The 13,268-nt window shown below is 34.7% G+C and overlaps 1 protein-coding gene across 2 annotated transcripts in view; it reads left to right on the plus strand.

Annotated features, from left to right (window-relative positions):
* The window catches only part of Nup214 (nuclear pore complex protein Nup214), a 32,640-nt gene extending 26,098 nt beyond the window's left edge, over window positions 1–6,542 (plus strand). The window contains exons 20-25 of one of the 2 annotated variants that reach the window (XM_089635922.1): window positions 605–811; window positions 1,137–1,197; window positions 1,550–1,665; window positions 2,878–2,994; window positions 4,614–4,731; window positions 6,405–6,542. In XM_089635922.1, the coding sequence (XP_089492048.1) occupies window positions 605–811; window positions 1,137–1,197; window positions 1,550–1,665; window positions 2,878–2,994; window positions 4,614–4,731; window positions 6,405–6,432 (647 nt within the window). In that variant the 3' untranslated portion in view covers window positions 6,433–6,542. The remainder of the gene's footprint in view (window positions 1–604; window positions 812–1,136; window positions 1,198–1,549; window positions 1,666–2,877; window positions 2,995–4,613; window positions 4,732–6,404) is intronic. The other variant, XM_089635923.1, reaches the window with a different exon arrangement.
* The last annotated feature ends 6,726 nt before the right edge of the window (window positions 6,543–13,268 follow it).

Here is a 13,268-nt window from a genome sequence, read left to right on the forward strand (position 1 = left end):
TAAACCGGTCAGTGGTTGAGTGGGCATAGCGCTTGGGTCTCACCCGAGCGTCGCGTGTTCGATTCCTCGGCTGGCTAAGTCCTCCATCACAACACAAGCAACATTTTCGGCTTTCTGTGGTGGTAGTAGGAGATTTTCAAACATTGTTGGGTTATTCGTAACCTGGGAATGTTTGTCTTTCTTTTAAAAAAAAAAAAAAAAAAAAAAAACGACACTGTAAGTCTCTTACCATAATATGTAAATAGCAATTCGCAAAAGGCGTAAATTTTTCACAGGTCTAATCGCGTCCGCGCGAACATACAGCCTACTCACAGCTTATTAAATCAGTTTGATAAGTTGAGTCTCTATGTGAGATGTTTGCAAACGAGTTACAAGAAGTATTCCTTCATCATGGGATCAATTTTCTGCTTAGCTCTGTCCTCCATCTATTCTCGAGCAACATTTTCCACTTATTGTTATGGTGGTATTAAAATATTGTCAGGTTACTCGTTATCTTAGAATGTTTGTCTTTTTTAAAAAAAAATATTTCATAATTTATTCAAGAAGGTACGCAAAGGTGATGCAACGCGATACAACAATTTAGGAATGTGTACTGTTTTATCAGGTGCCACATCGCCACCCGCCAGCAACATATTTGGTCAAGCCCCTGCCCAGTCTGGGGGGGGCATGTTCGGCAGCCCCACCAGCCCCGTGTCGCAGGGCTCCCTGTTTGGTGGGGGCTCCATTCAGCAGGGGCAGTCCATGTTTGGGACCCCGACCGCGGTCAGCCCACAGCAGGGTGGATCCATATTTGGGTCGCCAACCGGTCAATGTAAGTTATAATATGTTTTATTTTCACATCATTAAAACCATTACATATTAATTTTGTCTCTTTTCGTGTACAATGGCATGTATCAGTACACGCATCATTACACAATATTTTGATATTGTGCCATGCCAAAAAATTGTACATATTATGTATTAGTTGCTGCCTGGCTTTACCCAAGTTTTAACACTGTTTTCACGAGATCTCCTTAATGATAATTTTTGTTTTCACCCCCTTAGATGATGTGCCCTATTTTATAGATTTTAACTTATTCTCCGTGGCCTTTAGGTCTTTGAATAATAATAATATTGTTAATTCGTTTTCTTTTTAGCTTCCGTCTTTGGAGGTGCAGCGACTTTTGGATCCAAACCAGTCTTTGGGCAGACAAATAGGTATGCTATAACAATATATATCTCTATAATATTTTTTACTAGCCGACGTGTACCCGGCGTTGCTTGGGATTGTGAATGATTTGGAGTAAAGTTTTGAGGTTGTGAATTTTAGGATAAACATCGGCTTTTCTCTACTTTATATATATAAATAAACCTTTCAGAATAAATTTCCTAAATGACAGTATCTATCAAAATCCGTTACGTAGTTTAGAAGAACTAAGCGCACCAACAGTATTTTATTCTATTTAGAGATTATATTTGACTTCTTTTCTTCTTCTCGAAGTTGCTCTGTGTATTTTACCATGAGCCTTTTATCATGAATTTTCAATTATAAGAATGTTTATATTTTCAGTTTTGGGGGCTCCCCGACTGGCAGCGGTGGTTTTGGGGCTTTCTCCGGCACCGCAGATCAACAGAATGTGGCGTCTGCTGGATTTGGTTCTCCGAGTGCTTTTAGCAAACCTCCAGGTTATGTTTTATCCATACTAATAATATATTAATACCTATCCCGATCATGAATTAAAGTGACATTCAAAAATACAATAATTTGTTATTAACGAAAAAACATTCTTATTCTTGCTCACTGTTCAAATCTTATGATAGTAGATAAACTTTGATTAATAAATGGAAGAAAAGATACGCATTCAAGCTGTCATGAAAATAAACTCCCACAACCAAAACCTTTTTAAAAAATATAATTGTCTATACCCTGACAAGCCTGTAGCAGCAGATACGTAGTCATCTTGTTCAAACTAATGCATTTTAGGTTCGTTTCATTTTGTTTTTTCACCAATATATACATCTTTTTCTCAATTATCACATTAACAGTATATATTTAGATGTATTACAGATTAATAGTACAAACTAAAGAAGACAGATGTAGAATTTTTTTAATTAGACCTAATGTTCAAATTGATGCCCATTTTTATCTAGACATTATAACGCGAAGCAATAGAATCACAAATGTGGCGAATCATTTCATTTGTAATTTCGTTGCATTCTCTATCAATTTCCACCTTCAATTGATCTATTGTTGCCGGTTTCGACAGATAAACCTTATCTGAGCCCTCACAAAAAAAAAATAGGGGCGTGAAGTCTGGAGAGTGCGGGGGCTATTCGATGGCACCTCTTCGCCCAATCCATCTGTTCGGTAGGTTTTCGTGGAGATAAGCTCTCACATCACGATGATAGTGGGGAGGTGCTTTGTCTTGCTGAAAATAATAGGGTGTACCTGGAAAGAAATTTAAATGAGAAATAATGATGTATTAAAGTGTGTATTTTAGCAATTTTGTTTGAATAAATTAGCGGCCAAATTGGCTGTCGGTGTCAATACATTTACATAGAAAGGTCCTACACAAATCCACAATAAGATACATGCTGTGAGATTTGAAATCAGTTTTTTATATTTTTTTTATTATAGTGACCATTTAAACATTGTACACACAAAATATGATAGTGAATATAATATGTAGTTATCTGACCAATATAACAAAGGTCAGTAAAAATATTGAAATCTTTTAAAAATGTCTTTTCAACGCTAGAATAGGCACTGTTTCACATGTTATTGATGTCAGTATTCATAATATTTTGCTGTTTTTTATGCGATTTTTGTTTGCGATCTATTAATAAGATGCAAAGTGTGCCGCATTCCATTTTATATTATGGTAATCCTATTTGCAGGAACATTTGGTGGGAGCCCATCATTCGGTAGTCCCACGGGCTTCGGGGCGCCTTCGACTTTTGCTCCTTCGTTCAGTTCTCCCGTTAAACCGTTCGGTCCACCGGGCACCGATTCAGGTGTGACCATTTGTGCTTTCGCGTGTGCTTTTGTTTTTTGTTTTTCTTTTAGATTATTTGACATTCTTTTTAAATGTGCTCATCTAGAAAATAACTCACAATATTGACGTATTTGATGTGATCATTACTTACGTGCAATATTCTAAAATGCCTCGGATCTTGCATGTTTGGTTATCGTACGAGACCATTGGTTATTTGAATTTTAATTGAACCAGTTGAATTCACAAAATTATTATGTTTGGTAACTAATCTCTGTTTCAATAATAACTAGATCATTTTAACCTTATCTACGTGGCTGTCTCATATGTGATCCATCTGCAGCTATCCCCGTACATGGATGTTGCATATGTGATCCATCTGCAGCTATCCCCGTACATGGATGTTGCATATGTGATCCATCTGCAGCTATCCCCATAAATAGATGTTGCATATGTGATCCATTAAATTTCACTAAAACATATCAATTGTGTCAAAACGTGCCGCGTGATGGTAGATTACGTTGAAATGGCTAGCGTTGTAAAGGTTAAAAAGATACAATAGTACAAGATTTAAAGGTAAATAATAACTAAAAGATAACATTCGTAAAAACACATTATCTACATATATGCTTATTATATTAAATACAGAGAACAGAAGTGTTAACCACAAGTGTTTGGATTAACAAAAAGGTTTTTTTTTCTACCATTTCTTTTTGCAGTACCTAGTCAATAATTGCAAAAAATAATCAGTCTTATGAAAATGAAAACTGTTTTTAATTGTAAAGTTATTGGAATGCATGCACTGTATTAATATGTTGGGATATGGAAGAAAAAAACATGCACCTTAGCAAATGCTAACAAATTCTGATAACATTCTGTTTTACTTGTATTCCACCGAAGAGATAAACTAATAAGAAATGTTTGGTGGTCAAAATAAGGTCAGTTTTATCCTTATTTCAAATAACAAAATATTTTCAAAGTTCTTTCTTGAACAGATTTTCAATTACGTTGGCCTGTCTGAAGCCTAGAAGTTAGTCCTGGGTCGATTGTGAACTACCTCATCATTTTATTTAACCCGATCACTAACCACCAACGATTGATAGAGTCACCTTTTCAACAAAAATTTGATCATTTGATTGTTGAGCTGTCAGCTCATTCAGCACCTGTGATGGGGTTGGTGAATGACCATGATTTAATACATCTTGTAGAGCAGGCGTCTCCATTCGCATTCTCGCAACAGAGAAATAGAGATGGTAAGATTTGTGCCTATTATGCAAATCGGATCATATTAGCAAATAGATTCCGATAAACCTTCCCGCCACCGTGAACCGGTTCCAAAAGTAACTGTAAAAGAATGAATTTCATGTATCAGTCTCTGGTAATTGGAACCTGGAATTGCATTGACAGTCCGTTTCACATTAACAATCTCTATTTCTGTGTCGAGAGAACAGTAAGACAATCGATCCAGCTCTACTAGAAGTCGAAAAGTCTTACGTAAATTGGTAATAGCAGTTTTCTTTCAAATGTTTGTAGATTGCACTTCAAGGTTTTTTCTGTTCGGTGTTAGTGGTTTTTGGAATTGCGTTTTCTAGATTTGAAGTGTTTATAAGACTTGAAATAAGTGTTGAATTTATTTTTCAGCTTTTGGCAACTCTCAGTCTTCAACGTTTGAGAACTTGGCGACACAGAGCACCATCGGCTTTGGGAACCTCGCCCAGCAGTCTCCTCCAGCCCAGGCCGCTGCTCCGGCCTTCCAGGGGTTCGTTCATTTCCTATACAACATTTACAGTGAAAAAAAAATTTTGTATTTCAGTCTTCAAAGAACTCAGAAAAGAAACGCCTCTGACATTTTGTCATCAGGTTGGAATATTTCCACTTTGCAATATAATCCGAATAAATGGAATATTTCGTAACGTATCCGAAAACTAAAAACTGGTTTTTAAATACGCTTACTCACCTTACATTTTTTGTAACTAAAATTAATGATAACGAACACATAAAAACACACCCATATTATGTTTTACAAACCATTATTGTTTTTTTTTTCATAAAAAAATAATTAATACAATTTTTTTTTAAATTGCAAGTGCACATTTTAATTATTCCGTGGTTATCTTCTAGATTTGGATATAAAGCGTGGTGTTTTCTTTTTCTAACCATGATAGTAAGGGAAATACAACGACCATATGAATTATTCCCAAAAGTGAACAAATTAGCCTGAAGATTAGATACATTACACAATTTAGTGATGCTTCACGCCCAACTGTGCCTTGCTCTAAACCTACAAATACTATACTTGGCCTTGCTCTAAACCTACAAATACTATACTTGGCCTTGCTCTAAACCTACAAATACTATACTTTGCCTTGCTCTAAACCTACAAATACTATACTTTGCCTTGCTCTAAACCTACAAATACTATACTTTGCCTTGCTCTAAACCTACAAATAATATACTTTGCCTTGCTCTAAACCTACAAATACTATACTTTGCCTTGCTCTAAACCTACAAATACTATACTTGGCCTTGCTCTAAACCTACAAATACTATACTTTGCCTTGCTCTAAACCTACAAATACTATTCTTTGCCTTGCTCTAAACCTACAAATACTATACTTTGCCTTGCTCTAAACCTACAAATACTATACTTGGCCTTGCTCTAAACCTACAAATACCATACTTTGCCTTGCTCTAAACCTATAAATACTATACTTTTTTTATTGTCTATTATGATCGCCTTAAATTGTCACGGTGTTTTTTATCAACAGACTTTCACGTTTGACTGTTCTGATTGACTGAAAGCTGCTTATTTTATCCAGACTGTCTGCACCCTAAATAAAGTTGTCTATATTATGTTGATAAACGTTTTTAGCACAAATTTCATTTGGGGAAACGAAGTTTCAATAGTTATTAAAGTCAAAAACAAATCCCTAGAATTTTATTTTTTTTTAAAGAAAGACAATTATTCCCAGATTACGAATAACCTGACAATATTTGAAAATCTCCTACTACCACAGTATGCGGAAAATGTTGCTTGTGTTGTGATGGAGGACTTAGCAAGCCGAGGAATTGAACACACTTGATGAAATTAGTTTTGCAAGACATTTAATTTCAATTAACTTTGAAGTTTCTAAAGTTCCTGTGCACTCCACAGAAGATGTATGATTGCACGCCACAATAAACTGCCTGAAAATTTATACTTTTTTTTTCATAATTATTCAAATTTTATTTTCCTTCTTTTTTCTTGAGAAATGCTCCGCTTGACAACCCTTATGGACTGCTTTATCTTTATTTGTGCTTCTCCTGGTGCACTCTCTTATCGGAGGTTGGCTATCATCATTGCATTCTTCTCTGTGTAATCAATTTACTCCTCTGCACAAGTTTTTTAGCCACAGCAATCTAAATATTGTTTCTTATGATTTTTTTTTTCAGAAATCCATCCTTCTCCATGTGGCGCTGAGATGACAGCCTGAACTTAGATTAATTAATTAGTTATTATAATTACCACGTAAATTATATTTTTGAACCATGTTATAAGAACAATGTTGTAAGATTTTATATTAAATAAACTGAATCAAACTTTTATTAGAATTTTTTTTATTTATCACAAATAATTTACAAAATAGTTTTTTTTTTAAATTTTTTTCATTTTTATATTACAATGTGCAGATAAGGGGGGTGCATTTTATAGATCCCCCTATCTTATCTAACCATCACGCCGTTTCAACACAGACAGGATAGACTGCCACAAACTTCTATCTTGGCACACACTCCTTGCTCCATTCACATTCATACATACTACTCTGATACTATCCATTATGTTTACATCAGCCTTACATCCTTTCCGGATCTCCACGTTTTAACTCAGTCATACATGGTGTTTAGTATTGAAACAGTTTTGGATAATATCTACCATTTTTCCCATCATACCTACTGTTATACCTACTATCCATTTCCTTCCTTAAAAACAGCCTTACCCACACTTGAAAATAAGAAGATTTTATGTTGCATTGTAAATTGTCGCAAGTCAATGGTTGAATTCGTGTCGCATAGCAAGAAGGTGCTATCGTAGGTTCCTCGTTGTATTATTCACATGCTTTGTGCTAAATATCAAAATCACATCTCGTTTCTCTCGTTTCGGAGGAAATTTCATCCCGTGAACAGTGCAAGTGCGTCGACAGCCCTATTGCCGGGATTCTGGGGAATTCAAGGTAGGCTGTTCCTTCATTCCTCTTTTCCGCGTGATTTATTCAAAACCAATTGAATGAGCTCTTCATTGTAGTATTTGATTTACGGTTCATTTTACGTGTAATAGAACACGTTACACATGGTTTTACAACACATTCACCTCAGGGATCTCATTTCGAGAGCATTCAGTCTACTTGCATCGTTCCTCTGCCAGTTTCATGCCTCACTGCCATACATCAGGGTTGGTATCAGCCAAAGATATTAGAAGAACGAGATATGCTATGTTGGCCGCCGGACCGTAGGCGGAGTACTACCTAATTAGGGTACTTTGAATACTGTCAGGACGTGTACGCACAGAAATCTGTTCTATGTATTAGTGCGGATACCTTAGCGTAAGCGAAGGTGTGCAGTAGTATTGGTGAACAAAACCGGCGACACTGGGCAAAACAATTCCACACAGTATGAACTGCTCGTAGCACATCTCGTTCTTCTAATATCTTTGGTATCAGCACTCCAATGCGGACAGCTTTGGCTTCGCTTCTAACAACAGACGGATTAGTCATTGTATCACAGACGCCAGATGGGAATGCTCTCCTTGTCCTACTGGTATTTCAATGGAAGATGCCCCGTGGAACTAGCTTCATAGCTAGTTCAGATCTGGTCACCAAACACAACTATAGCCATTTCATATTTTTATAGCAAATTTCATTTCTGAATAGTGGTCTTAAAACAGGGCGATACTGAGAGTATATTCCAATATGGAACATGCCACAAATATAGATATCTACTGCATTTTATTTTTAAATAGTAAATTGTGACACAATTGTAATTAAACAAATAAAATTCACTTGTACAAAATATAGTAGTTGTATTTATGTAAAGAAAACCACTTAGGAGTGCTTTCTTTAAGTTTGAATTTGCCGCGTTACCGACAAGTTAGTTGGTGGCCCACTAGATGTCACTGCTGACAGCTTTGACATTTGCGAATTAAAGCGAGATATAAAAGTAAAAGGGTCATCATTATTTCATTAAATACACCGAATACACCTGAATATAATATCTCACATTATTAAGAAACCTGAAATAAGGGCTTTGAATGTTGTTTCTTTTGTTTTTACAGAGAAACGCAATTACGCCTTTGATTTCAAATTATAGTTTTAGATTATAAAAAAACTATTATAAAACAACATTTACCGCAACTATTTAACGAAACATGGAAAAATTGAGGTTTGATTTTGCTGTGAGACTGACGGCAGATGGAAAATCAAACGTCATATGCATAACCTCAATCGCTACACCCAAAGATATTAGAAGAACGAGATATGCTATGTTGGCCGCCGGACCGTAGCCGGAGTACTACCTAATTAGGGTACTTTGAACGGTATCGGGACGTGTACGCACAGAAATCTGTTCTATGTATTAGTGCGGATACCTTAGCGCAAGCGAAGGTATGCAGTAGTATTGGTGAACAAAACCGGCGACACTCGGCAAAACAATTCCACTCAGTACGAACTGCGCATAGCACATCTCGTTCTTCTAATATCTTTGGCTACACCTGATGGTCGGATTTTTGGAATACCACTCGAATCCCAATCTACACCAAGAAATTACAAACACTCCAAACTATGCTAAGGTAAAAAAAACATTAAATAAAAGACATCAAACAAGGAAAATATGGATAACCTTGACGGATGATATGTCAAAAATATATTTAGATACAGAACAAAACTTACAGTTTAATAATATTTACCTAGAAGAAATTACGGAAAACACAAATAATGCTGAGTCTATACCTATTGGATCAAGTCAAACGCTGGAAAAACTGTTAGAGAAATTGCTTGAAGGTAAACAAACAAAATCTGAAACTCAAAATTTAGGGAAAATTGCAAAGGATTTTATGATTGGTAAATTCACTGGCAGAAGCTCAAATGCAAACCAGTGGATTGAAGATTTTAACAAAGAATGTGAACGCTTCCAAATCAACGAAGACAAAAAGAAAATTGAAATTTTAAAACATTTTTTGGAATACTCCGGTGGAGAGTGGTACAGCTGCATGCTAATGAAACTTACAGTGGAATCGGAGTGGGACACATGGGAGAAAAAATTTTGTGATACGTTTGCAAACAAAGGATGGTCACCCATTAGATATGCTCTTGCCTTTAAATATCAAGCAGGTTCGTTGCTCGAGTATGCTTTAAAAAAAGAAAAATTATTGCTGGAAGTAAGGAAATCAATTGATACTGGGACACTTATCGAACCTCATAGCATTTGGCTTACCTAATTATGTGACTGATAAAATTGACAGAGAAATCTTACAAGGAACCGAAGATCTTTACAATAAAATAGGAAAATTAGAACATCTTGTTGAGAAGAATAAGTATGAAAAAAAAAAAGTAATATTTATTCTGACGCTAAATCTAAAAAAATTGAAGAAAAAAAACCATGCCGAATCTGTGTTAATGAGAAAAAAGGGAAACGTTACCATCGTGAGGAAAATTGCTGGTTTAGGGAGAAAAATCAAAAAGCGGTTGTGAAAACGGTAAATAACTCTGAATTAGAAATTGAACTGAATGAGAAGAATCCAAAAAACTAGAGGTGCCACCATTAATAAAAGTCAAGTTACTATTAAATGATACTTAGTTTCTGGAATTTATGATTCGGGTTCAAATGTATCATTGACTAATGCAAAATTATTGAAGATACAGCCAAGAGCATGTACAAGTGATATACAAATAGTTAACTTGAAGACTATTAACGGTGAGAAGAAAACAAAAGGTATGGTAACACTAAAAATAAAAATCTACAATATAGAAAGAATTGTGGATATATTTGTAGTAGATAATGAACATTTTAATTACGATTTTCTAATTGGTTTGGATTGTATCAAAAATTTTAAATTATGCAAAATGAAGAACTAAAGATCATACAATGTAACAACCCAGAAGAAGTGACCTCAAATGAAAAGGATATAAAAAACAATAACTACTCAAAAAATGATATTTCAAATATAACAAATATCAAAATTCCTGACGTACTAGATGAAAAAATTGAAGAAAGTTTTTTTTTTACATTCTGAGGAACAAGACACCAAAAACACAAACAAAGGTGAAATAAATTTCAACGAACATATAAACACTGATGGATTTGAACTGATAATAAACCATCTAGATTTATATCAACAATCAGAGATTGATAAGTTGATAGAAAAATACAAACCAGTCTTCGCCAAAGACAAATATGACGTCGGTACCGTAAAACATTATGAAGCTCATATTGACTTGATGGTGGATAAATACTGTTACAAACGTCCATACAGATGCACAGCGGAAGATAGAAGACAAATAGAATATCAAATATCAAAACTATTAGAGAAGAATTTAATTGAGGAATCTTATAGCCCATTTGCTGCTCCAGTAACTATGGCATATAAAAAAGAAGATGAACAAAAAACAAGGCTATGTATAGATTTCAGAGAATTGAACAAAATTGTCGTCCCTCAATCACAACCTTTTCCGTTGATTGAGGATTTGATGGTTAAAACTGTAAATATTTTTCTACTTTTGACATAAATTCCGCATTTTGGTCAATTCCTTTGAAAATTCAAGACAGATACAAAACTGCATTTGTTACACAAGAAGGTCATTTTCAATGGACGTGTCTCCCGTTTGGATTAAGGACGGCCCAGCCATTTTTCAAAGAATATTGAGCAACATCATAAGAAAATACAAACTCTCCAGTTTTGCAGTAAATTTTATAGACGACATATTAATTTTTTCAACTTTTGAAGAACATATGCTACATATATCAAGACTAATGGAGGCAATTCTAATAGAAGGTTTTAGACTAAAATTTTCCAAATGTACTTTTGCAAAAAATTATGCCAAATATTTAGGTCACATAATAGAAAACAATTCAATCAGACCTCTGAAAGATTATTTAACCGCTGTCAAAAACTTTCCAGTCCCGGAAACAAAAAAAAATATACGCCAATTCCTAGGAAAAATAAATTTTCATCATAAATTTGTGCCACACAGTGCGATTATCCTGGACCCATTACACAATTTATTACGGAAAGACGTGAAATTCATATGGTCCACAGAATGTCAGGAAACATTTGAGAAAATAAAAGCATTGCTATGTTCAGAGCCACTTCTAAATATCTTTGACCCTGAACTACCAATAAGCATTTACACGAATGGTAGTATCAAAGGAGTGGGAGCAGTGCTGAAACAAAAAGATAAAAACGGGGTCAGTAAGCCGGTTGCTTATTTTTCAAAAAAATTGACTGAAGCTCAAAAAAAGAAAAAAGCAATATACCTAGAATGTCTGGCAATAAAAGAAGCTGTGAAATATTGGCAACACTGGCTTATGGGAAAAGAATTTACCGTCTACTCAGATCATAAACCATTAGAAAATATGAATATAAAGGCTAGAACTGACGAAGAACTAGGGGATTTGACGTATTATTTATCCCAATATCAATTTAAAATTAAATATAACCCAGGAAAATCAAACCAAGAAGCAGACTGTTAAAAGCAGAAATCCAGTTCTAGAACCTTATGAAAATACTGACGACTTTTTAAAAGTAGTAAATTTAATAAACCTAGAAGATATAAAAAAGGACCAACACATCAATCTAGACTTACAAAATGGAAAACTTATATTGGAGAATGAAATATACTACAAAAAGAATAAAAGAAGGAAAAAAATTGTACTGTCAGAAAAACTTAGCAAAAGTCTAATAGCGAATGTCCACGATACTTACTGCCACATTGGGAGAACCCAGATGACAAATAAAATAACACCATTCTACACAGCAAAGAATATCATCGAAAACATTCAAAAAAATTGTGATGAATGTGAAATTTGTATAAAAAACAAATCAAGGAGGAAGCCAAAATATGGTTTAATGTCACATTTAGGTCCAGCAACACGCCCATTTGAAATTATATCTATTGATACCATTGGAGGCTTTGGAGGGTCACGCTCAACAAAGAAATATTTACATCTTCTGGTTGATCATTTCACAAGATATGCTTATATGTATTGTCACATCAAGAAATCAAAACTCCAGTGATTTTATAAAATTAATAAAAAATGTGACACAAGGATACAACATTGATATGGTATTAACGGATCAATACCCTGGTATAAATTCCAAAGAATTTAAAGAATTTCTGAAGAAGGAGAACATAAAAATGGTTTTCACTGCTGTGGATGCACCGTTTTCAAACGGGCTGAATAAAGGCTAAATCAAACTTTAGTGAATAAGATAAGATGTAAAATAAATGAAAGTGATAAGAAAACAGCATGGACTACGATTGCACAGAAATGTGTAGAAAAATATAACGAAACAGAACACACAGTCACCAAGTTTGCTCCAAAATACCTCTTGGAAGGCGAAAATGTGAATATTCTACCACTTGAATTGAAATCAAGACATACAAGTGAAGACCTGAAAAGAGATAGGGAACTAGCCCTTAAGAACACAATAAAATCACACAACTATAATAAAAAATATTCAACCTGCACAGGGAAGAATATAAATTAGACGTGGGAGACAGAGTCTACGTGGAAAACGGAAATCGACTAAATAGGAAGAAATTGGAGGAATTGCGGATTGGACCAAACAAAATTTTAAAGAAGATCTCAAATTCAATCTATGAAGTTGATGCCGGACACAGGAAAGCAGAATCAAACCTCTACCACATTACAAAACTGTGTCCAGTGTTTGTTAGTAAATGAACATTCGCGTACATTCTCTTTTGCAAATGTTTCTCCCTAGGGGGGAGATGTAAAGAAAACCACTTAGGAGTGCTTTCTTTAAGTTTGAATTTGCCGCGTTACCGAAAAGTTAGTTGGTGGCCCGCTAGATGTCACTGCTGACAGCTTTGACATTTGCGAATTAAAGCGAGATATAAAAGTAAAAGGGTCATCATTATTTCATTAAATACACCGAATACACCTGAATATAATATCTCACATTATTAAGAAACCTGAAATAAGGGCTTTGAATGTTGTTTCTTTTGTTTTTACAGAGAAACGCAATTACGCCTTTGATTTCAAATTATAGTTTTAGATTATAAAAAAACTATTATATTTATATAA

This window comes from Hesperophylax consimilis, chromosome 9, assembly GCF_061612785.1.
Source record: "Hesperophylax consimilis isolate HC1 chromosome 9, BYU_Hcon_1.0, whole genome shotgun sequence".
NCBI lineage: Eukaryota > Metazoa > Arthropoda > Insecta > Trichoptera > Limnephilidae > Hesperophylax > Hesperophylax consimilis.